The sequence below is a fragment of the Pongo abelii genome, chromosome 15, assembly GCF_028885655.2.
Source record: "Pongo abelii isolate AG06213 chromosome 15, NHGRI_mPonAbe1-v2.0_pri, whole genome shotgun sequence".
Lineage (NCBI taxonomy): Eukaryota > Metazoa > Chordata > Mammalia > Primates > Hominidae > Pongo > Pongo abelii.
This window is the reverse complement of record NC_072000.2, coordinates 59,336,203-59,363,117: the sequence shown is the minus strand read 5'-3', so window position 1 is coordinate 59,363,117 and position 26,915 is coordinate 59,336,203. Positions and strand designations below refer to the sequence as shown.

At 39.6% G+C, this 26,915-nt stretch overlaps 2 protein-coding genes across 8 annotated transcripts in view; both read right to left on the bottom strand.

The window, feature by feature from the left end:
• The window catches only part of FBXO34 (F-box protein 34), a 79,640-nt gene that overhangs the window by 40,017 nt on the left and 12,708 nt on the right, over nucleotides 1-26,915 (bottom strand). The window lies entirely within an intron of this gene.
• Nucleotides 7,701-14,874, bottom strand: LOC103892358 (putative charged multivesicular body protein 4B-like protein CHMP4BP1). The gene is made up of 4 exons (XM_063715582.1): nucleotides 14,581-14,874; nucleotides 13,606-13,699; nucleotides 12,196-12,260; nucleotides 7,701-11,724 (listed from the first exon to the last, which is right to left on the bottom strand). The coding sequence occupies exon 4, from the start codon at nucleotides 11,558-11,560 to the stop codon at nucleotides 10,928-10,930; it is 633 nt and encodes a 210-aa protein (XP_063571652.1). The 5' UTR covers nucleotides 11,561-11,724; nucleotides 12,196-12,260; nucleotides 13,606-13,699; nucleotides 14,581-14,874; the 3' UTR covers nucleotides 7,701-10,927.

Below are 26,915 nucleotides of genomic sequence, written 5' to 3'. Positions count from 1 at the left end.
CTCCATCCATCCTCATCTCAACCTTCCCAAAAAAGCAACTCAAGTTTTTTGTTTTGTTTTTGAAACAGCTTACTTTTTCCATCCTGAGTTTTCCCAAACTATTTCAGGGTTCTGACAATTCTGCCTGTGACTAAGTCTTCTCCTGGGAATAGCTGCCTCATTATCACTATTAAAAACAGTCACTCCTAATACTGACTGATAAGGATCAGAAAACTCATTGTAACTCAATGCAAATCCCACCCTACCCAATCTAAAGATAAATGCATTACGAATGGAATAACAGGCTCACCAAAGGGCAGAACTCCAGTGGTCTTTGTGTCACAATAAGCTACTGAGTTTTGCATGTATTTCTAATAATTACAAATATGAAGAATTTATTACCATTTCCTCCCTCATAACCAGTTAGTATGTAAATTACCAACAGTCAAGCAAGCAAAAAAATAAAAAACAGACACACAAAAACTCAGCAGTGAATGCACTAATATTTTTAAAGTAATGCAGCCTTCCAACTGATTTTCTGTTTCAGAAATAATTTTATGCAGTACATGTGTTGTGTGGGTAACTTTTGTTCTTGGCAAGCTAGTCCTCCTGCTTGAAAAATCAGATAAGTTTAAATAACAGGTCTTCTCCTAACCCCTCAAATGGAACAACTGCTTAGAAGCTTAATTCTTGCAAAAAGGATATCCAAATAATCATAAATTTATTTTTATCATCATTTTGCTCTATCTAGCTTGCTCAGTACTAGAGGAATGTGACACAATCATAGCCCATCATTCTGGAAACCTGAGACATTGCTGTAGAGACATCTCCCCCATCCACACACTGCCACATTCCTGCAAAAAAAACAGCAGTGTCCAGAAAGTTTTTTTCACATCAGCCTTGGCCATTTTGTATTCACAGGAATATTTCACTTTGTTCCATAAACTCTTCTGGAAGTGTGTAAAGATTATAAACTCCCATAATACTTTTTTGAAGCAAAAAGTATGTATACCCACACACACAGAATACCAATTATATTAAAATACAGTTAAAATAGTTTCAAAAACTAATGATATTAAATACATGTTTGTCTTTTTAACATATTAAATAAGCTCTAATAACAAGTCTACTAGTTACCATAATTTCCGAATTGTGATCAACGCAAATGATATTTTCATGATGTCTGCAAGAACTACACTGTAATAAGAAAATAGCTGTGATTTCTGTTGATGACAAAATCACAGGTACTGGTAGTACTGCAGTGGTTAGAAAGAAATGCTACATTTCAGTCACAGACTAGCAAAAATAAGTAACTTTTTTCTCAAATTCACAGACTTCTGAAGCTTTTAAACCATAATCATTCTCAAGCATTTAAAGAGGTACTGAGATTTCTTGGTTCAAACTCTTCATTTTAAAGATGAGAGAATTAAGGAGGAATTTGATGATATTGCTTGCCTAGAGTATCTTGATTCCAAATCAGGAATCACTGAGTATTGTTTACAGTAAACCACTGTTTTCTTCTGAAAATCTGAACTTCAAATCTAGCAATACTTGGCAGTTACAATAGACAATAAAGAACAATATACTTCAAGGTAAGAAAACCTATTATAGTTTCTAAGTGCACCTCAGTTTCATCATCTGTAAAATAAAGATAATTAACCCGACTATGGAAGAACCTTAACATGAAAACCAAATTTTAAAATCCATGTTAAGTACTACAGCGAGGCAAGGCTGTTAATAAATTACATGAGAAATTGGATAAGTTATTCTTTTTCCTTAGTGTACTTTGAGTATCATCAAATACTGATTTATTTCATATATTAAATACCTTTAAAACTATCCAGTAGATCTCCTGAATAACAAACTGACTTTAGTAACAAGCCTCTTCAAATGAAAAATATGTTTAGAACAAAAAACTAGCTTTGGAGTCAGATAAGTGCCTGTAATAAAATATATGCCTGCAATTCTATGCAAAATGCTTGTTTTCTCTGACCCTCTGTATTAGTCTGTTCTCGCACTACTAATCACAATCATAGCAGAAGGTGAATGAGGTGCAAAGTCACGTCTTACACGGCAGCAGGCAAGAGAGCTTGTGCAGGAGAATCCCATTTATAAAACCATCAGATCTCATGAGACTTATTACCACGGGAGAACAGTATGGGAGAAACCTGCCCTCATGATTCAATTATCTCCACCTGGCCCTACCCTTGACACAAGGGGGTTATTACAATTCAAGGTGAGATTTGGGTGGGGGCACAGCCAAACCATTTCATCCTCCATTTCTGAATCAGTAAAATGGGAATAAATGCTAACAGTCATATGAGAGCATGAAGGTCATTAAATGTCAGTCCCCTTCTCTTAAAAGGTATCCATGACAAATACATAATTTAGAGGTAACCTCCTAAAGCAACAAGAAAACTTTTCTAATTTCTGCATTATATTTACTTTTTCCTCCATCACTTGATAAAGTTATTTTAAATCAGAATAAAGTAGGACACAAAAAAACCTTTGCTCATGTCAGTACATTATCTCTCAGCAACTTAAACACTCAAACCGCCAGCCATTCTTTCTACCTTGTTTATAAGGAAATTACAAGGTAAAGATGTGCAGTGAAGTAAAGGGATTATAACCAAATTTCTAAACCAGACAGAAGTAAATAAACATTTGGAGGACAAGAGTCACACAAAATAATTTAACAGCTTAAGTGTTTAATCACAGAAGTGGGGGAAAAAATGCCAACAGCAGCAAGGCCACTCACCTTCTTCCCACACATTGTTTTGCCTGCCTCCACGAAAAGAATTCAAAGAGGTCCACTTAAAGTTACAGTGACAAATATGCAAACACATTTTAGTTGACTAGAAAAACATACAGAAAATACAGTAGGTAGTCCAGAGAACACAGAAGGCTAGTAGTACAAAGCAGATCTGCTAAACAGAGGGGCGGAAAAAAGAACCATTATCTGTCATGCCCTCCTGTCACACCCTTTTATTTGTAGCCATAACTGCAAGCTGTTTTAAAGACAATGGCAATGTGATTAAGGGTACCTTCATGCTGTGCCAAAGCACATATACATAGCAATTCAGAACAATCAGTCTTACTTTCATGAGAGCAAAGGGTGCAGCCAAATGAAATGGGTGGATACCATATTAAACAATCTCCGAATTAGCTAATAGGATATAGGAAAAAATGATTCCAATGCAGATGCTAAGTTCCCTTCCTCCTTTACACAATAAAAATTTTTACTATTTGAAAAGCACTACTTGAGAAAGGTTTCCATTTACTAAGACCTAAATATGGCCTGTTTTTTGTTTTCTTTTGTTTTGTTGAGATGGAGTCTCGCTTTGTCACCCAGGCTGAACTGCAGTGATACAATCTCAGCTCACTGCAACCTCCACCTCCCAGGTTCAAGTAATTCTCCTGCCTCAGCCTCCCAAGCAGCTGGGATTACAGGCGTGTGCCACCACGTCTGGCTAGTTTTTGTATTTTTCGTAGAGACGCGGTTTCACCATGTTGGCCACGCTGGTCTCCATCTCCTGACCTCAAGTGATCTGCCCCCTCGGCCTCCTAAAGTGCTGGGATTACAGGTGTGAGCCACCGCACCCAGCCAGCCTATTTTTAAACAAAGGTTTGAAAGACCACGTACCATTTCCTTGTATAATCTGTTAACTTAAAATATATGCACTGGATACTGGATTTGACATCATGTAATTTTCAAAATGATGCTGTGTAGAAATGACTTTAGTGGAAACCTTTAAAAACATACAAGCATTGCAACTCTAAAGAAAACCACTTGTTTCACAAACAATAAAAGTGCAAACTGAATGAAGCCAACAAGTAACAACATAAAGGCTAATGTGTGATTTGTTGTGGGTTTCTACTGCTTTTATTCCTTAGGAAACAAATTATTCTCTCATATGGTTTCCCTGACTCCATTTTCCCTAATCATAATGAAGTCCAAAACATTAAGCAATTAAGCAACTTTTTGGAAGTTTAGTGTTCATATAACTCAACTTCATGGCTTACTACAAGCTGAGCATAAACTCAAATTGTTTTTAATGACTGGGAAAAGAGGAGGACTATGTATTACATACATGCACACATATTTAAGTAGGCCTTTAAGCTAGAATGTAAAGTTCAGTTGATCAAACATTGAACTATTTTACTACTAGACCACACAGGTTTAAAATGTGATACTTTGTCATTGTGGCTCTGTTGACAGGCTTCAGGGCAAAAATCAGAAAGGAGATGAAAAACCAGCCTCAACAATGATAAATCATAACTTTACAGCCAAATCAATGTAGCCTTATACATAGATACAGTACTTGCAGTAACTGGGAGAAATGTGGGGGATAAAATTCAGATAGGGAAAAATCCTGCTATTGAGCTGACTCAGTAAAAATTTTTATAACGTAATTTTATTGCTGACTTTCCCCCTCACCTGTACGACTCCTGTTGTAGAGGATTTAAGGTTTTTCTTTTTTTTGTTTTTGTTTTTTGAGGAATGCAGTGGCACGATCTCGGCTCACTACAACCACTGCCTCCCGGGTTGAAGCTATTCTGCCTCAGCCTCCCGAGTAGCTGGGGACTACAGACACGCACTACCACACCTGGCTAATTTTTGTATCTTTTGGTGGAAATGGGGTTTCACCACGTTGCCCAGGCTGGTCTCGAATTCCTGACCTCAAGTGATCCACTCGCCTCAGCCACCACGCACTGCACCCGGACTAAGACTTTTTTTTTTTTTTTTTTTTTTTTGAGATGCAGTCCCACTCTGTCACCAGGCTGCAGTGCAGTGGTGCAATCTCGGCTCACTGCAACCGCCACCTCCCAGGTTCAAGTGATTATTCCCCTGCCTCAGCCTCCTGAGTAACTGGGACTACAGGTGCACACCACCATGCCCAGCTAATTTTTTGTATTTTAGTAGAGACAGGGTTTCACCATGTTGGCCAGGATGGTCTCGATCTCCTGACCTCGTGATCCACCCACCTTGACCTCCTGAAGTGTTGGGATTATAGGCATGAGCCATCAGGCCTGGCCAAGATTCATTTTTGAAATAGTCTTTTTCAGTTGCAATTCCAATGCACTAATTAGGATTTTTATTTGAGGTTAGTTAAATGCTGGTGTGAGAGAAATCTATTGCTCAAACTAAACTGAAAGGGAAGTTGATTAAAAGGGGAGTTCGGCAACTCCTGCCCTAATGTACTCTAAGAATAGGAACAGACTATAATTTTCACCAAAAAGTACAAAAACAAAATACGTTAAAAACACATTTTAAATAAATCTTTTTAAAAAAGATTTTGAAAAACCAAACCTGTTTCATAGAGCTCCAAACCTAGAAAGTTTATTACAATAAAAATGGGCTAGGCTGGGTTGGGCACAATGGCTCAAGCCTATAGTCAACACTTTGGGAGGCTGAGGAGGGATCACTTGAGGCCGGGAGTTCGAGACCAGCCTGGAAAACACAGCAAGACCTCATCTCTACTAAAAATGTAAAAATTAGCTGGGCACAGTGGTATGTACTTGTGGTCCCAGCTACTCCAGAGGCTGAGGCAGAGGATCACCTGAGCCCAGGAGTTTGACCTTGCAATGAGCTAAGATCATGTCACTGCACTCCAGCCTGAGTGACAGAGCAAGACCTTGTCTCAAAAAAGGAAAAGCAGGGTGAGGGACTGGCTGGCTGCTATGGCTCATGCCTATAATCCCAGCATTCTGAGGCTGAAGAGGGAGGACTGCTTGAGGCCAGGAGTTCTATACCAGCCCGGGCAACATAGTGAGATCCTGTCTCTACAAAAAATTTTAAAAATTAAAAAAAAAGTAAAAGAGAAAGATTTTCAATGATGAGAATAACCATGATGGTGTTAATGAGTTAAGGAGCTGGTGTTTCAAGTACTGAAAATAATCTGCTATTCCTAACATAAAAAGTACAGCACTCAATACATGGTAGAGTTTTTCCTGTTTTTAATGATAGAAATGAGGTTACCATAGTAAAAGCTAAAATCACAAGCGTAAACATAGACTTAGAGCTAGTTTCATTAGAATTAAGATATATGCTAACTCATACTAAACAATTTCATCACTTTAACAGCACACGTCACTGTAACTAAGCAATAAATCCAAACACTGTTCTTTCCCTGTATCAGATGGCTTATTTCTGATGTAAAATCACTATTACAAGGGACACAAAAGAGAGGGCTTCCCAGTAAGTCTGGTGAAACATTCTTTACATCAGTCCCAGAAGAACCATATAAATCACAGTAACCAAGGGGAACTGAAATTGACTCTCTATTCACCTCCCTTGCATCTGGACACTCTCATTTCTTCTTAGGCAGTAACACGGTCCTGGTACACATGGCTTCCTGGCCTCCACACTCACAACACTTGTCTGAACCTGCTGAGTTCATAACAACATTCTCCCTCTTTCACAAAAGTTACTATTTTTATTAAGGGGGAGTGGGAAGCAAAATGAGAAAGAAGGAAATAAAGGGTTTTTTTTTTTTTTAAGAAAGAAAAGCATGTTCCCATAAATTCCCAGAAACTTTACAACTATTAAAAAAAAAAAAAAAAAAAAAAAAAAAAAAAAAAAGGTAAGAATGGGAGAGGGGAGTTGTCCTAGCTAACAAATTCTACTTTGTGATACTTGATAAAAGTTGGTCTACTTAGTAAATTATGATACCATGACCTTAGATATACCCATTTACACATATAAGACTCTCACTCTTCCCAAAATTTTTAAAGCAAAATAGCATCTTAAGTCCTATAAAGCCTGGATTCTGCCCTAAGAGAAGCTACATCTTAGTTCTATGGCCTTGGACATGTCACTATTTCTGAGTCTCACATTTCACAGAGTTGTGATGAGGATTAGATTACTTAGCAGAGTATCCAGCTGATACTATAATTATGCAGGTTCACTCTGTCTACTTTGTTCAAAGCAAATCAAAATTAGTGCTCATTCTTACATCATCTTTTTTCACAGCTGACAGTTCTTATAATGATGCTAACACGGTGAAGCACTCAAAATTTAAAGAATAGCCTATGCTTAAAAAAAAAAAAAAAAAAGCCTGTAAAGAGAAATTAATGCACATTAAAACGCACTATTCTGTTTTCAGAATTTATTCCAGAAACAGAAACTATCTTTGCCTAAATTAAAGATCTTTAGGGGGCAAAACACTGCTCGCAAGACTTGCTCACCTCAGTAGTATTCAATCCCATGATCGGCTGACAAGCAGCCCTGACAACTGTCAGCCTCTTTACTACTTCCACTATTCACCAAAAAAAGGAAACACATCTAGTTCAAACCAAAGGCAAGTCCCTAATTCTTTGCTGCATTTGCCCCAAAACTACTTACATTAGATTTTAAAAGATTTTCCAAAGAAGAAAACAATTTCTTAGTTTTTAACCAATTCTTCTCTAAACCCAAGAAACATCATAAAACTTGTTTCTGTATCTAGTAAGTAAGCACTTAGCACTACTTTCTAATTATAAAGCCTACTCTAGCCACACAGTCTATGAGTAAAATAGCTACTAAAGGGAGTTTAAAAGGCTTGAAAAGACTCCTGTATCCCCATACTTCCCTGCCTCCAAACAAGATAATACGGGCCAAGTGCAGTGGCTCACACCAGTAATCCTAGCACTTTGGGAGGCCAAGGCAGGAGGACTGCTTGAGGCCAGGCGTTCCAGACCAACCTGAGCAACATGGTGAGACCCTGCCTCAATTTAAAAAAAAAAAAAAAAAAAAAAAAGAGGCTACAGAGTCACTTGATGAGAACAAGGCTATTTAAAAATTTCTATTCTATTAACTGTCTAACATCATACAAACTTTGTACCCAACCAGGCGAGGTAAACTAACAGATGACAATTATCCCAGGTCCAAACTACCTATGTACCTATCTATCTCTATATAGCTGACAGAGAAATATATTCCAAAAAATCACCTCCATGTAATGTCCTGCTATTCAAACCTGGAAGTTTAGTTGGAATACTCCTATCAGTAAACTGTTTTGAGGTCTCATAAAAGAAACTATCACTTAAGGAGCCAAGACTGCTGCTTTTTGTTCTCAATCGACTTTACACATGTAACTTTGCAACCAGTTTGCCTTTCCTTGCTGCTAGAGCTACATCTGCATCTTTTGGAGAGTCTCCTTATTTGGTCCCAGTTCCCTATGGCCTCTGATCTGCCACTCTGCCTTGCTGGTAATTCAATTATCATTCTTCCCATATGCTTAGAACTGATCTAATGCCTATCTTCTGAATTGCACTATCTGCCAGACAGGGACCAGAGGAGTAGGCATGGGGAGAGGAGCCAAGAAAAAGTAGACTGTGGTATGGTACACATGACATGACTCATCTGTTCTAACTGTTCCATAACCTGTCCTGACCAAGTGACTCAGATAATACTACGTGGCTCACTCTGACAGACTTGTTCTTGATCCCAATCTAACCCATTACACTGGGCATGACATCCCTGGCCACGTGCCTTGTACCTAAAACTTTCTACTGAAGATAGCAGAGTTTCACAATTAATTATGGCCATACTTATAGAAAAGGAAATTAACATTCAAGTCTCCTCCCTAGATACTTTCTCACTCAAGACCTACCAAAGGCCACTGATATAAATACAGTAATGCCCTCATTTTACAGATGAGAAAACTATAGTACTTCACCATCTTCATGTTTAAGAAAATAAACCTAACAATACTAGATACTGTATAATGTTAACAAATAAGTTTTTCTTGTTTTTGAGACAGGGTCTCACTTTGTCATCCAGGCTAGAGTGCAGTGGCACAATCACAGTTCACTGGAGTCTTCACCTCCTGGGCTCAAGTGATCCTCCCACCTCAGCCTCCCGAGTAGGCAGGACTACAGGCACATGCCACCACACCTGGCTAATTTTTGAATTTCTGTTGAGATGGAGGTCGCACTATGTTGCCAGGCTGGTCTCAAACTCCTGGAGACAACCAGTCCTCCCCTCCTGGCCTCCCAAAGTGCTGTGATTACAGGCATGAGCCACCGTGCCCAGCCAAGAACACTCTTTTTAACATTGTCTTACAGAGCTGATTTTTCTTGTTCGTTATATGAAAAGTAGTCCACTGTAGTAACAAGTAATTTGGTTTACAACTTCTAATTCACTGTCATTTCACCTTACAAATTCTCCTTCACCAAAAAGAAAACGCCACACCTTAGTGACTGGCACCATGTGCTTTTGTAGTATTTAAATCAAATTCTAAAATTTACAAAAGAATAACCTTAGTATATTCAGAATTACAAGAACATTTAGTATGCTCAATGGGATATAAGGATTAATAAAAACACATCATTCACTCTAGACAGAATAATTCCTTCTGGGGAAGATACCTAAAATACTGTGTGGGAAAATGACCGACATTTCATTACACAGACTTTTGAACTGTTTTAAATTTTACCATGTGCATATATTATATATTATATACTAAGCACACCTCTAGATTCAATCACCAATTTACAGGAAATACAGAAAATAAGAAAGTGTTGAACTGAGCCACTGATGTAATCATTAAAATCCAGACTCTGAGAAACACTAGAACAAATAACGTGGTTTCTTTTTTTTGAGACGGAGTCTCGCTCTGTCGCCCAGGCTGGAGTGCAGTCACAATCTCAGCTCACTGCAACCTCCGCCTCCCGGATTCAAATGATTCTTCTGCCTTAGCCTCCCGAGTAGCTGGGACTACAGACGCGTGCCACCAGGTCTGGCTAATTTTTGTATTTTTTTTAGTAGAGACAGGGTTTCACCATATTGGCCAGGCTGGTCTGGAACTCCTGACCTCGTGATCCACCCGCCTCGGCCTCCCAAAGTGCTGGGATTACAGACGTGAGCCACCTTGCCCGGCCACAACGTGGTTTCTTGAACAAAAAACATTACCAAAGAGAGGTAGTAAAATGGACTACAGACTAAAGCCTAAAAATGGACTATAGACTAAAAGGTTAGACTTAAAGGTCATTACCAACCAACTGCAAGGTAGAGACTTTATATGGATCCTGATTCAAACCATTACTAAAAAACTATGACATCTGAGACAAATGGAAATTTGAATACTAGATACTTGAAGATATTAAAGAATGAAGGGGTGATAATGGTATTGTGGATATATACATACGCAGATATAGTCTGTATCTTTAAAAGACAAGGATTCTTTAACATCAGTTATATATATGAGTTATATATGCATATGTAACTCATGTTAAAGAATCCTTATCCATATATAAATATATACACACATACACACTAATTTTAAAGAATCCTTTCCCTCTTTCAAAGATACAGACTAGACTGCCAATGAAATAATATCCACTCTGGAATTTGCCTGAGAATAATTCAGGAGGGAGAAGTTGGAGGGGAACAGTTCAAACAAACTTGGGCATGATCTGATAATTCCCCCTCCTACATGAGTAGAGTGGTTGATAACTGTTGAAGCTGGATGATAAGTACATGAGGTTTCTTATATGGATTCCACCTACTTTTGTTTGAAAATTTCCATAACAAGTTAGAAAGTCAAACATTTACAAAATATTTGTATGTAAATGAATAAAAATGGGTCATTTAAAAGTGATAACCACAAACTTGAATGTATTTTAATATTTTCAATATTTATTTATTTTAATATTTTAGATAACCAAAAGGAATCTGAGGATACTAAGACTCAGATCAATCTAAGGCAACAGATCAATCTGTTAGTTTTGTTAGGTGGGGATAATGGCACTGTGGTTATGGGGGGAAAATACCTTTTTAAAAGACACATACCGATGTAATTAGGGCCAATATGACATATCTAGAATTGGCTTTTTTTTGGATTTGCAAACAGTTTATTTTACAGAAATTCAACATTATAAACAGCAGGCACTTCTGCCCCACAGCCCCCTCGCCCCGCAATCCCCCTCCACCCACCCCCGCCCATCCCACCAGGTGCAGACCACGCTATGCAGAGAGTGAGCAGCAATGCGGCCCTACTGCTTTGGAGTGAGAGTCGAGAGCGATGGAACCTGCCTGCACCACATCCATCCTGCCCGCGCTGGACCCAGCCCAGTTCTCCAAATCCTTCATGTCGTCGTCTTCCTCTTCTTGGCAGGTTTTGATGGTAGGGCTATAAGAGGGAACATTTGGTAGAGAGACTGTTTCGGGGCCACTGATTTCCAGCAAATTCTTGTCTAGTTCCTCCTGTTCTAGTTCTTCTAACTCCGCCATGAGCTCATCCTCGTCAGACTTTTCTCCAAACCCTACGGGTTTTGAAATTGCTGTTGAAATCTCCTCCCCAAGTTCTTGCTGGTCAGCAATGTCCTGCATTAACTCATCAACTTTATCGATGTCCATGTTGTCATGGGCCGCCTTCTTGGCCTTGGCGGCAGAGCCCATGTTCTTGAGCACCTCGGTATTGGTGTTGGCATTCTTCAGGGCCTGCTGCTCGATGGTTGATAATGTGCCGTCGATGTGCGCCAACTGCTTCTCATACCTCTTTTTATGCTTCAGTGTCTGGAGGGCCGCGCACTTGTTTTTAGTGCCGTGCCTCTGCTCGATTTTCTTCTCCAGGAACTCCTGTTTCTCGGTTAACATCTCCTCCGTGTCCCACAGCCGCTGGATGGCCTCCTAGAGGGTCGGGCCGCCCTTGCCGGCCTTACCCCCTCCAGCCCCGAACAGCGCTGGCCGCGCCAGCCTTCAGCGCCCGCTCGGACTGGGCTCCGGTTGGGCTCCGGCGCCCGCCCCGCTCCGCCTCCACCCTGCCAAATTTGCTTTTTTTAAAGATGAGGACAAGAACAAGTAGGTCAAATGTAGGGGTGGGATAAAACTGGTACAAACATAAGGGCTCACTGACTCTACTTCTGTGTATGTTTCCATTTTAAAAAGTGGTAATAACAGTAGCAGTAAAATAGATTTCAAGGACTTCCTCCACTCATCCAGGAGGAGAAAAAAAAGAGAAATAATCCTAGTTCAAATAAGGGTCAAGTATGGGCGAAGCGGGAGGAACCACTACACCAGGGCTGTCCAATCTTTTGGCTTCCCTGGGCCACACTGAAAGAACTGTCTTGGGCCACACATAAAATACACTAACGATATTTGATGAGCTTAAAAAAAATTGCAAAAAAAAAATGTCATAGTGTTTTCAGAAAGTTTACAAATTTGTGTTGGGCCGTATTCAAAGCCACCACAAGTTGCGGGTTGGACAAGCTTGCGCTACACATTTAACTCACCTGAGTTTCACAAATAATCAGCAGAGGGCGTGGTGAGGGAAGTTTCAACAATGTTCCTCCACTTACTGGAAGCAAAAAAAGTGTTTTGGGAAAAGAATTACTTCCTCCTGCCCTAGATATCCATTTGTAAAGAAACTTTCAACATTTCTCAAGTCCAAGAAGTGGACTGTCAGTGTTTGTTTTGTATGGAACAAAGAAAGCTTCCCTAACATCCTAAGACGTACAATTCTGATTATACATACACAGTTTCTGGGCGTGAAAACAGTATTTTTTCATTCCCGGTTTTTTGGCTGTGCTCCAAAATTTCTTTTTTTATCAAATAATCTTTAGTGAGATCCTTTCTTGGGAAGAAGTAGAGGGTTTTTCAAAGACTTTTATGAAAATATTTGCACATACACATAGATATACATTTTAGCATTTCGTGTAATGATACCAAGTGTTCTTTGAGGTTCTAAAAAGAAAAACAATCTAAAATTACCTAATCCCATCAAAATTTCCAATAGAGGCTATCACTACCATATCTAAATCACATAATCGTTTTTGCTGGTAAAGAGGAAAATTAACATGCTCTGTGCACTTACTATATGCTAGGCATTTAATATGTATTTTAAACTAAATCTTCCTAACAACCCTAACAGGTGGGTAATATTATTGTCTAAATATTACAGATGAGAAAACTGGGGCACTGAGAGGCTAGTAAGGTGTTAACTTAGGGCACCAAATAGTAAATGGCAGAACCAGGATGTGAATCTGACTGCAACATTTGAACTACTCTATGTTAATACTGACATAGGAGTTAAAAAGAAATTACTTAGGCAGATAGGGTACGAGAGTCCTCAGTAAGGTTTCCCTTTTAATGAAAAGCAGCCCCAAATCACCTTCCTAACAAAGAGCAGCCTGTAAAACAGAGCTGCAGACATATATGCCGGCATGTGTGCCAATCAGGTTCAAAATGGCGGCTCCACCTTCCCTTCTCTGCCAGCCACGTGTACTGTAAAGGGCAGCCAAAATGATGCCGGTCAAGGGGAAAGTACATTTGCATAATAAGATTAGGGTGGGTCTTCCTACAATTGTAGATTCTAATTTACTCCCCTAAACTACTGTTTTAAAACCAATTAAAACTGATTTATGTACTGGAGATAACCAGGTACAGTCTAAAGCTCCTTAGAACAGAACAAATATTTGCATGGTGGGGAATAAAATATATTTTTTTAGAAGACAAATGGCTAATTAAGGTTCAAAACTAATTCACATTAAAGAATCAGAATATTCTAGTCAAAATTTTAAATTAAAAATTGCTTTCTATGCTAGGCAGGGGAAGACTGTTTCCATTACTATAATTTTGTGTAAATTATGGGGAAGTTTTTCTTTTAAAAATCAATAACGGCGGCCGGGCGCGGTGGCTCATACCTGTATTCCCAGCACTTTGGGAGCCCAAGGCAGGTGGATCACAAGGTCAGGAGTTCAAGATCAGCCTGGGCAATATGGTGAAACCCCATCTCTACTAAAAAATACAAAAAAAATTAGCCGGGTGTGGTGGCAGGTGCCTGTAATTCCAGCTACTCAGGAGGCTGAGGCAGGATAATTGCTTGAACCTGGGAGGCAGAGGTTGCAGTGAGCCAATATTGAGCCACTGTACTCCAACCTGGGCGACAAAGCAAGACTGTCTCAAAAAAAAAAACAAGGAACAGCAAAACCTACCCACTGTCTACCCCCTCTACACCCCCTCTACTCCTTCACTAAATTATAATTCCTGTCCAGCTATACAGTTACAACTTTTGCCTTCCTGCTGAATCTAATTTTTAGGGATAAAGGGAGAACATAAAAATTCTGTCCCAAAAATAAGTTAAACTCTTCCTGAACTAAGTCTAAGTAGTAGAAGAGATAATTAGGAGCCAACTCTGGCTTTATTTAAAATATACTTACTTTATTTAAATTAGCATTGGTTAACTTCAAAAAAAAAAAAAAAAAGGAGGGGACTTGCTAAGGCTGGTCTTGAACTACTGGCGTTAAAAGATCCTCCCACCTCAGACTCACAAGTAGCTGGTATTACAGGTGCAAGCCACTGTGCCTGACAGCATTGGTTAACTTTAACATAACATTACTGCTTCAGTCACAGCAGTCTCATTCAATCTACTAAATCATGGGAAGCTAAAGCAAATAAAAGATAATGATCTCTTTGTGACATTACTGTTCCACTAAGCTGTTCCTAATTTCTTTTTTACTTCAAAGTATTCTTTACTGTAACAGGAAAGTGTTTTGTGTAGTGAAGTTCCTCTGTAAGACTGGCTGGATTTGAATTCCAGCTTCAACACTTACTAGCTAGACAAGGTGTTTAATGAATAATCAATTTTCTGCAAGAAAAAAATGGCCAAGAATATTTACCTTAGCCGGGCGCAGTGGTTCACGCCTATAATCCCAGCACTTTGGGAGGCTGAGGCAGGCAGATCACTTGAGGCCAGGAATTCAAGACCAGCCTGGCCAACATGGCAAAACCCCGTCTCTACTAAAAATACAAAAAAACTAGCTGGGCACGGTGGTGCATGCCTGTAATCCCAGCTACTCGGGAGGCTGAGGCTGGAGAATCACTTGAGCCCAGAAGGTAGAAGATGCAGTGAGTCAAGATCACACCACTCCACTCCAGCCTGGGCAACAGAGGAGAGACTCTGTCTCCAAAAAAAAAAAAAAAAAAAGAAAAGAAAAGAATATTTACCTCATAGAGCTATTATATAGAATAGATAATATACATAAAATGCTTAGCATAAGGCCTAGTCCACATTAATAAATAAATAAAGCTAACTATTAACATCATCACACCTCACTGTGCAGAAAGCTACCTCCAGTAGGAAAGGGATGTTCCATCTGGACACTATGGAACACATTCAAACCTAGAGGTTTTTTCCATTACAGAAGGTTCCCAATTTAGGATGGTTCAACTTATGACTTTTTGACTTTATGATGGTGCAAAAGTGATACACATTCAGTAGAAACTGCACTTCAAATTTTGATCTGCTTTTCCACTTTGAGTATTCAATAAAGTAAATGAGATAGTCAGCACTTTATTACAAGGTAGGCTCTGTGTTAAACGATTTTATCCAACTGTTGACTAATGTTCATATTCTAAGAATGTTTAAGGTAGGCTAGGCTAAGCTCTGATATTTGGTAGGTTAAATATATTAAATGCATTTATTTTCAACTGATTTATCGGGACGTAAGTCAAACAGCATTAACTAAACCACCACTGAAAGCAATTTCACCACAAAAACACTAGAAGACTGAGGCAGGTGATGTACTGGGCAAAGCAATACTCAGTCCTTTTCCACCAACAGAATATACAGTTCTTAAACTTAGCACAGCTGTGTTTGCCCCAGTGTAATTATGGAACACAGTAGTCTCCAAAGGCAAAATTTTAAAATTACTTTTTAAATAATGGAAATAATACTTTCAAATATATGTATTTAAAATGTAAACTATTTTATAGCTAAGTTTCTTACGTTATACCCTTTCCTCTCTTCACACATATAGCAAACGTTTTTTGAGGCCAGGCACGGTGGCTCATGTCTATAATCCCAACACTCTGGGAGGCCAAGGCAGGTGGATCACTTGAGCCCAGGAGTTCAAGACCGGCCTGGGCAATGGGCAAAACCCTGTAGTGTGCGTACGTACTCCCAGCTACTTGGGAGGTTGAGGTCAGGGGATCACTTGAACTTGGGAGGTCAAGACTGCAGTGTTCACACCACTGCACTCCAGCCTGGGAGACAGAGCCAGATCCTGTCTCAAAAAAATAATAATAATTTTTTGAGCATCTATTAGGCACCTGGAATACAGTGAATAGACAAAGCCCTCAAGGAACTAACATTCTGGTAGTAAGAGAGACAATAGTCATAATAAGTAAATTCTACAGAGCATGTTTCAAGGAGGTAACTGCTAAACAGACTAGGGTAAGAAAGCTTAGAAGTGCAAGCAAAGAGGGGCAGTTATAATTTTAAGCAGGGTGATCAGTACAGACTTAAGAAGGTGATAGATGAGAAAATATTTTAAGGAGGTAAGGAATGAAGATTTATGTAAGGAATAGCATTCTAGACACAGGGAACAGCAAATGCAAATCCTAAGGAAAGCATATGCGTACCCGATTAACACCATCACCAAGACCTAACAAATAAGCAAAAACGTCAGCCATTGCTGTTAAGTTTCTATATCCCTCTCTCCACACACACACACAAATCTGTGCTAGGGAAGAAAAAAAAAAAAAAAACCTCACTTCATAAAAATTCATTCATTCAACAAATGTTTACTGAACAATACCCCACGTTAGGTCCCACTTTCCGTGCTAAGGATACAGAAAAGAACATGACAGGCAATACTTTCTATTCTGTCATAGGAACCTTAGCAAAGAGCCTGAGGTTGATCACAATGCCCATTTACTAAGCAATACTTTTTTCCTACTCCTTGGCTTATTAAGCCTTCATTGATTTAAAAAAAAAAAAAAAAAAGCAGAGATTTACAGAAATCTTATCTCCAGGTAAGTGAGACGATACTGTACTCAAAGTATCTCAAAGTCTCTATCTTCAGATTATAGATATCAGGCTCTTATAAAGTTTCTTTACCTAGTGCCAGGCACAGTGGCTCACACCTGTAATCCCAGTGCTTTGGGAGGCCAAGGTGGGAAGATCCCTTGAGGTGAAAGTTCAAGACCAGCCTGGCCAACATGGCAAGGGTTAACCCCATCTTCTACTAAAAACACAAAAATTAGCTGGGTGTGGTGGCACACACCTGTAATCCCAGCTACTCGAGTGGCTGAGGCATAAGAATCATCTGAAACCAGCAGCAGAGCCTGCAGTGAGCCGAGATTGTGCCAATGCACCACAGCCTGAGTAGCAGAGTGAGACCCTGTCTCAAAAAAAAAACAAGGTCGGGTGCAGGGTGGCTCACACCTGTAATCCCAGCACTTTGGGAGGCCAAGGCGAGTAGATCACCTGAGGTCAGGAGTTCGAGACCAGCCTGGCCAACATGGTGAAACCCTGTCTCTACTACCAATACAAAAATTAGCCGGGTGTGGTGGCACACGCCTGTAATCCCAGCTACTAGGGAGGCTGAGGGAGCAGAACTGCTTGAACCTGGGAGATGGAGGCTGCAGTAAGGTGAGATTGTGCCACTGCACTTCAGCCTTGGTGACAGAGTGAGACTCTGTTTCAAAAAAAAAAGAGAAAAGTTTCTTTACCTAAAGAACTGACATTTTAAAAGTACTAACATCTACCCCTCCCTCTCACCCAGAAGAGCCAAAACATTGCTATTGGGAGTCTAATCTACTATGCCACAGTACCTATGGTAGCTAAGTAAGAGGTCTCTGCTATCTAAGACTTCATCAGGTAGTATGGGGAAAACATGCATATATATCCTTTCTTTTAATGCTCCTATTTCCTACTTTAAAAGTAAGTACAGGCCGAGCACAGTGGCTCACGCCTGTAACGCCAGCACTTTGGGAGGCATAAGGGTCTTGAGTCTAACAGTTAAGACCAGCCTGTGCAACATGGCGAAACCACGTCTCTACTGAGAAAAATACAAAAATTAGCCAGCCATGGTGGTACACGCCTGTAGTCCCAGATACTCTGGAGGCTGACGTGTGAGGATCACTTGAGCCTAGGAGGTAGAGGCTGCAGCGAGCTGTGTTGGCACCACCACACTCCAGCCTGAATGACAGAGCAAGACCCTGTCTCAAAAAAAAAAAAAAAAAAAAGTAAATACAGCTTATAATACTACCCAGTGGCATAGAAAATTACTATGAAGTTTTTCCTTAAGTCCCAACCAAAAGCTCATAGTTAAAAATATAAAGACACTTAACATTCTATTTAAAAAATTAGTTTAAGCAGAATACGTATCACATAATGTATCTGAACCCATTTAGCAATCAGAGAATAAAAAGAAAACACAACAAAAAATATTATATAAAAAGAACCAAAAAATATATATGACTTTCTTTTTCCCCATTAGGTTAAAGGGTACTTTAAGATCAGTTAAAAATATGTTTCTGAATGTTAAAGAAATGTATGTGATAGAAAACAGGACCAAAGAAAATTAATGCTAAATTAACCTTATACATGAATTGATTTTTTTTTTTCTTTTTTAAAGAAATGAGGTCTTACTTTGTCACGCAGACTGGAGAGCAGTGGTGCAACGACAGCCCACTGTAACCTTGAACTCCTGGGCTCAAGCGATCCTCCCATCTCAGCCACCCCCACATAGCTGGGACTACAGGTACACTCCACTATGCCCAGCTAATTTTTTTTCTAAAGACAGGGTCTCCCTATCTTTAGGGTGGTCTCAAATTTCTGGGCCCAAGCAATTCTCCTGCCTTGGCCTCCCAAAGCACTGAGATTACAGGTGCATGTCACTACACCTGTCTAATTTGTTGGGGTTTTTATTAGACGTTGGGGTCTTGCTATGTTGTCCAGGCTGGTCTCCAATTCTTGGACTCAAGCAATTCTCCCCACTTCGCCTCCTAAAGTGAGGAGGCATAAGCCACTATGCCCAGCCCTAATCTACTTTTTAATTAAAAAACTCCTAAAAAATACATTCCCCTGTTTTCCTGTCAGTTCACAGTGACATGTTTATGAGTAGAAGGGTTTCTCATCTACCTTTAACCATCAGTCTTCTGCTACAATTGGCCTAAATAAAATGAAAACATGCTGCATATGCTTCACCCCAACTAGCATTACATTAACTAGCTGTGTAATCCATGCTTTCTAGGTATCATCAGTATGTAAGCGTAGAAGTATTTTCTCTACCTACATGTCCTATCAGGCAAATTAGAGCTACCCTCTGTCATTTTTTTAACCTATGAAATTAGCAAATACAAAAACTGTGTCAGCAAGGATATGAGAAAATAAGTGCATTGTCCAACTGCAAATACTCTTTGATCCAGTAGTTCCCCTTCGAAAAATGTATCCCACAAAACACCATCTGAAGCCAGGCATGATGGCTCATGCCTAAAATCATAGCACTTTGGGAGGCCAAGGCAGGAGGATCACTTAAGGTCAGGAGTTCAAGACCAGCATGGCCAACATGGTGAAACCCCGTCTCTACTAAAAATACAAAAAAAAAACTAGCCGGGCGTGGTGGCAGGTGCCTGTAATCCCAGCTACTCAGGAGGCTGAGGCAGGAGAATCATTTGAACTTGGGAGGCGGAAGCTGCAGTGAGCTGAGATAGCGCCACTGCACTCCAGCCTGGGCAACAGAGACTCTGTCTCAAAATAAATAAATAAAAATAAATCTGAATAAGGTTATTCACTGCAGCATTGTTTATAATGGGGAAAAAAGATAATAAAGACTTGCATTTCTCAGCCTCCTTTGCATTCAGATGTGGCTATGACACTAAGTTCTAACTAATGAAACATAATTCAAACTGCTATGAAGTGACGGCTTCTAGAAACCTTCCTTTAAAAGGGTAACATAGAACCTCTACCCTTTCATGCACCCTGCTGCTCGGAATGGGCTGCAATAGCTGGAGATCTTGCTAAGTCAGTGAGGACACAGGCAGCATACACAGAGCAGTATTAGTATAGAAAAAGGCCAATCAGAAAAGTGATGGTAGGGGGTGATGACCTCACTGAACCATGCACTTAAAATCTGTGCATGTTACTGTATCCATTATGCCTCAATTAATTAATTAATTAATTTTTTTTTTTTTGAGAGAAGTCTCACTCTTGCCCCCAGGCTTGAGTGCAATGGCTCGATCTCGGCTCACTGCAACCTCCGCCTCCCGGGTTCAAACGATTCTCCTGCCTCTGCCTCAAAGTAGCTGGGATTAAGGGACCTGCCACCACGCCGGGCTAATTTTGCATTTTTTAGTAGAGATGGGGTTTCACCATGTTGGCCAGGCTGGTCTCAAACTCCTGACCTCAAGTGATCAGCCCGCCTCAGCCTCCCAAAGTGCTGGGATTACAGGCGTGAGCCACCGTGCCCGGCCAAATTATGCCTCAATTTAAAAAAAGGAGAGTAAGAGAAAAACAGCACACCATGAGTTCCAGATGAGCCCTAAATCACCCACCTGAACTTTTAAGAGAAAAATACTTTGTTGTTGTTTAAGTCACTGTTATTTTAAGTTTTCTATCACAAATACACTCTTCATATACCAATATGTAAAGAATTTAAAAACTACTGTTAGGTGAAAAAAGCAAACTAATAGTATACAAAGTATGCTAACATACTTGTTTTTTTAAAAAGTGAGCTAACAAGTGACTGGGCTTGGGGACTCACTCCTGTAATCCCAGCACTTTAGGAGGCCAAGGCAGAATAATCCTTGAGTCTAGGAGTTCGAGACTAACCTGGGCAACAAAGTGAGACTCTGTCTCTACAAAAAAAAAAAAAAAAAACTAGCTAGACATAGTGGCGCATGCCTGTATTCCCAACTACTTGGGAGGCTGAGGTGGGAGGATTTCTTGAGCCCAGGATGTTGTGGCTGCACTGAGCTGTGATCACGCCACTGCACTCCAGCCTGAGGCACAAAGCAAGACCTCTTTCTTTCTGTCATATATACATACATATGCACATACATAGAAAGAATCGTATACTGGAAGAATAGATAAGAAACTGGTAACACTGGTTGCTTCCAGAGAGGGGTAAAGTGTGCCTAAGAGACAGGGGAAGGAAGAAAACCTCTCATTTTTTGCACCTTTTGTGTTTGAACCATGTTAACATATTATTCAAAAAGTAAATGTTCTTCCATCCTACTAAAATATACAAACTTTTGTGAAATTTTGGTATATGCAGATTTCAATGATTTGAAGGTTTATATTAGATTTTGGTTTTGAAATACTTCCACACTAAACTAATTACCTAAGAACTACTAGATACAAAAATAACAAAATTTAAAAATGCTGGAAAGGGGGGAAAAAAGAGAAGGCTAAGAACTCTAAATCTTTTGAGAGAAAACGGCAAGAAAACATTTTAACGAAAAACAGAAGTTTTGGGGTCATTTTGCCGCTTGAAATATATATTACATATCCTTTTTTCATTTTGTTTTTTTGAGACAGAGTCTTGCTCTGTCATCCAGGCTGGAGTGCAGTGGCTTGATCTCAGTTCACTGCAACCTCCACCTCCCAGGTTCAAACGATTCTCCCGCCTCAGCCTCTCGAGTAGCTGGGATTACAGGCATGCGCCACCACACCTGGCTAATTTTTGTATTTTTAGTAGAGATGGGGTTTCACCACGTTGGCCAAGCTGGTCTCGAACTCCTGACCTCAAATGATCCGCCCACCTCGGCCTCCCAAAGTGCTGGTATTACAGGCGTGAGCCACCATGCCCGGCCCTATATATTTTTTTAATTTCTCATCATTTGCTCTCGGGGTAAAACAAACAAAGCAGCTAGCTAAATCAAATCGTCCAACAAGCCTTTTCTCTGATTAACTGAAGAAATCATTACAAAAGGTTCTTTCTTGCTAGAGGAGTACAGTTTATAAACAGTTACAAGTAGGATCATTGGAAAGTCTATGAATCAGATTGAACTAAAATAAGGATTTCTGAGAAATGTATCAAACAGGCCATACACAGTTTTGTTTTCAACACTATTTTAAAATATGTGAATATAAACTCTTGCCTTTTTCATGGCATAAACAACAAAACAAGAGTTACTCAAAATCTACTCTTAATTAAACCATTTAATTTTGCAGTAGCCCAAGTCTTGGACTATTTTTTCCCAGCTATAATTAAGTGTATGTAATTTTATATTCCATTTTTATGTACTCATTTCTATGTAATGATTATAATTTAAATGCACAAAATAAAAAAAAAATTCTTTACTTTAGAAATATCCAAAAAAAATTGGATTTTCCTTTTGGAAAACCTTGTTTCTTACACCAATGCCAAAAGATGACTAACCACATCATAAGGTAGAGGTCATGAAGCATAAATTACTGATCCATACCAATTACAAGCAACTTCTTAAGCAATAAATTATATTTAAACCCACAAAGGAGACATCATTTATACCTCCTGGCTGATAGCACAGGTTGAGAATCCCTAATCCAAAAATCCGAAATCCAAAATGGTCCAAAATCCAAAACTTTTTGAGCTCCAACACGATGCCACAAGTGGAAAATTCCACACCCAACCTCATGTGACAGGTCACAGTCAAAACACAGGCACACAACAATGAAGATGACACTGTTAACACAGCAAAAAAAGTGCTTATTGCCGACATGATGCAAATGCATGTTGGGCTTATTAGAGAACCAGAGCAGCATGCATTCACAACAAAATCATGCTGGTTTATAAAATCACAGACAGACTTCTAAGACAAAAACTGTTGTTAATGAGACAAGTGACTCTAGCGGAAATATTTTTAAAAGCCATCTAGCAGAATGCCTTCTCTTCCCTAGAGGCCCCATTTCCTGGTCCCTCAATTGATTCTGATCTTTCTTCCGGCCTTAATAAAACAAACAAACAAACAAAAAGTCCAGAAACCTTTTAATCGAAAAATAACATCATAGGTGGGGACTGAAAGCCTAACCTTATTTGTTGATGTTGTTGCTTAACAGCAGATACAGATATTCTGGTGATGCTATTGTGCTTAGTTACCCTGAACACATTATTATTCCACTATATTAATGGTATGTCATACTTTTTACTGTTTTACTTTTTTCTTATACTTATGTGTGAATAAGTATAAGAAAATGACTGCTTATCAGTATCATATAAATTCAGTTGAGTGTGATGGTGATGCTAAATAACTACAGACTGTGCACATGAGTGACTAAGATTGTGACACCTTTGCTAACACTTCAATGTACACAAACTTTGTTTCCTGAACAAAATTATTTAAAATATTGTACAAAACTACCTTCAAGCTATGTACATAAGATGTAAATGATACCGGGTACAGTGGCTCATGCCTGTAATCCCAGCACTTTGGGAGGCCGAGGCAGGTGCATCACCTGAGGTCAGGAGTTCAAGACCAGCCTGGCCAACAAGGTGAAATCCCATCTCTACTAAAATACAAAAACTAGCCAGGTGGGATGGCACACCTGTAGTCCCAGATACTCCAGAGGCCGAGGCACGAGAATCGCTTGAACCTGGGAGGTGGAGGTTGCAGTGAGCCGAGATCAAGCCACTGCACTCCAGCCTGGGTGAAAAGCGAGACTCTGTCTCAAAAAAAAAAAAAAAAGGTAAGTGAAACATAAATGAATTCTGTGTTTCAACGTGGGTCCCATCTCCAAGGTATCTCATTATGTATATGCGAATATTCCAAATTCAAAAAAAAATCCAAAATCCAAACCACTTCTGGTCCCAAGCATGTAAGATAAGAGATACTCAACCTGTAGTACAAACATCAAATTGTTTTGAACAGGGTTGTAGGGTTACAAACAAAATCACTTATCCTTTAAAATTCTTAGTAACTAGTGTGGAAATTTCATTAGGGGCTTACAATCATTAACCCTATCAGAGTAAATGCTCCTGAGGGCAAAGACTACACTTTCCAATACAGTTATCTGTATTATTCCATAAAGTAGAATTTCAGTAACATAGACTAAAGGGACATTCAAATGTAGAAGACTGAAAGTAGGCACACTATTAACATTTGGTAAGTAAACTGAGCAGGAGTTTAAAAACAAATACAACGCACAAGGAAATAAAATTAAAATTTAGCATTATTTCAAGATATCTACGCCACAGCCATACAACACAAATGACAAATGTCTTGAAGAAAGCCAAAAGTTACACCGAGGTTCATTAATGAAGGCTTGATATGGTTTTCTTCTAAAAGGGGAAAAAACTAAGTTTGTGTCTGCCAAGAACATTAAATCGAATTCACGTCGAATCTTCAAGAATATCACTCTTACTTTAATAAACCAAGAAGTCTAACATCCTTTAAAAGTAGAAAGATGGGAAGTTACACTCATTTTTTACAAATTAGGAAGGGAAAGAGGTAGAGATTAATTTTCTCTTCTAAGTTATCAATTTGGAAGAAAAAAAGAACTAATCAAATTTTCATACAGCATTCTCCATAAATACGAAATAAGCAGTATAAATACAAGCACGGGGGTTACTCAAATTCAATTCTAACCAATTTTGACTGAACATCTAAAGATAGAGGGTATTCCTGATTCTATGGGAAACAAAGATTAGTAACTGTCAGACCACTCCTTAAGGGACTTATGCAAGAGTCCAAAATCTTAACACTTTTAACAGGAATTCTCACTGGATTATGACTTCAATAACACCAACATGTATTTAAATCATAGCCATTAAACATGAGAAACATGAACAAGTGTTCAGTTCAACAAGTGTTCGGTTAAAGGAACACTTGAAACACCTGAAAAGACCTTTAATGAAATAAAACTTGAATATTTAAGTAGACCAACAAATGAGCTGGCAGGCAGATTTTAATTGCTAAAACTAATACCTTTTAAAGAGGCATGATCTCCTTCTTGTTATGCCCCTTAAAAGGGGATGGAGGAAATCCCATGAAATGTTCATAAAGGAATTTTTTTTTTTTTTAAAGAGATAGGGTATCACTATGTTGCCAATGCTGGACGGCAGTGGTTATTCACAGGCACGATCCCACTACTGATCAGCATGAGAGTTTTGACCTGCTCTGTTTCCAACCTGGAAACCTCCCTTCACCCCACCTTAGGTAACGTGCTGTTCCTCGACTCCCAGGAGAAAGAACAATTTTTTTTTTTTCTGAGACGGAGTTTTGCTCTTGTTGCCCAGGCTGGAGTGCAATTGCACGACCTCGGCTCACTGCAACCTCTGCCTCCTGGGTTCAAGCCATTCTTCTGAATCAGCCCAAGTAGCTGGGATTCCAGGAATGCGCCACCACGCCTTGCTAATTGTGTATTTTTAGTAGAGACGGGGTTTCTCTATGCTGGTCAGGCTGGTCTCAAACTCCTGAACTCACATGTTCCGCCCACCTCGACTTCCCAAACTGCTGGTATTACAGGCATGAGCCACTGCGCCCGGCCGTAACAATTCTTGAAAGAAGCTTTACAACTCATCTTTGCACTTTTTTTTTTTTTTTTAACCTCACCTGGCCAGAGAGAATGTTCTCTGCATTTTAAAATAGGACAATTAAAAGCAAGATAAACATGGTAAAGATTCACAAAATAAAACAAGACAACTGCAGTAAGAACCAAGGTGAGGCCAGATATGGTGCTCAAGCCTGTACTCTCACAGCATTTTGGGAGGCTGAGGAGGGAGGATCACTTGAGTCCAGGAGTTCAAGACCAGCCTGGGCAATGCGTGAAACCCTATCTCTACAAAAGATACAAAAATCAGCTGGACGTGGTGGCACATGCCTGTAGTCCCAGCTACTCAGGAGGATGAGATGGAAAGATTGCTTGAGCCTGGGTGATTGAGGCGCAGTGAGCTGAGAATGCACCACTACACTCTAGCTTGGGTGACAGAGACCCTGTTTCCCAAAAAAAAAAAAAAAAAAAAAAAAAAAGTAACAAAATTTTAGGTAACCACAAACACTCAAAATCCAGAGGCTAGGTCCCTGAATCAAATAAAAAGAGAAGAAAATAAGTCATTCACTTTTTTTTTTTTTTTTTTTGAGACAGAGGTTCGTTCTTGTTGCCCAGGCTGGAGTGCAATGGCGCAACCTCGGCTCACTGCAACCTCCACCTCCAAGTTCAAGGGATTCTCCTGCTTCAGCCTCCAGAGTAGCTGGGATTACAGACATGCACCACCACGCCGGCTAATTTTGTATTTTTAGTAGAGACAGGGTTTCACCATGTTGGTCAGGCTGGTCTCGAACTCCTGACCTCAGGTGATCTACCTGCATCAGCCTCCCAAAGTGCTGGGATTGCAAGCGTGAGCCACTGCACCCAACTCATATATGCAATTTATAAGTGTAAAAAAATTTTATACCCTACAGTCTTAAAAATATATGCAATTAGCACTAGGCATGGTGGTGCATGCTTGTAAGTCCTAGCTACTAGAGAGGCTGAGGCAAGAGGACTGCTTGAGCCCAGGAGTCTGAGGCTGCAGTAAGCTATGACCGTGCCACTGCACTCCAGTCTGAGCAAAAGAATGAGACCCTATCTCTAAAAATACATACACATACATACACACACACACACACACACACACACACACACACACACACACACAGAATGTAAAGTCACATTTTAATTTTAGGAAAAGTTATAACTTCCTACCAGCTAATGAAACAAAAATGTGAACTCTCCAGTAAAGTTAATATTTTTTTGGACTTTAATAACCAATTTTATTATATTTACCTAAAAGGGGTGAAACACACAAAGTGTTAAATAAAAAGAATAAATTCTTGGCTGGGCATGATGGCTCACGTGCCTGTAATCCCAGGACTTTGGGAGGCCAAGGCAGGCGCGGATCACGAGGTTAGGAGTTCGAGAACAGCCTAACCAACATGGTGAAACCCCATCTCTACTAAAAATACATTAGTCGGGCATGGTGGCTGGCTCCTGTAATCCCAGCTACTCAGGAGGCTGAGGCAGGAGAATCGCTTGAACCCAGGGGGTGGAGCTTGCAGTGAGCCAAGATCGCACCACTGCACTCCAGCCTGGGCAACAGAGTGAGACTGTCTCAAAAAAAAAAAAAAAAAAAGAATACATTCTTAAAGACTGCCATTTGCCAAAGAATATAAATATCTGTAAAATTATGCTAAAAGAAAAAGTGATGGAAATATAACTAATACCTCGCATATAAAATAGGTTGTAATAAATCGGCTGCGAAATTCC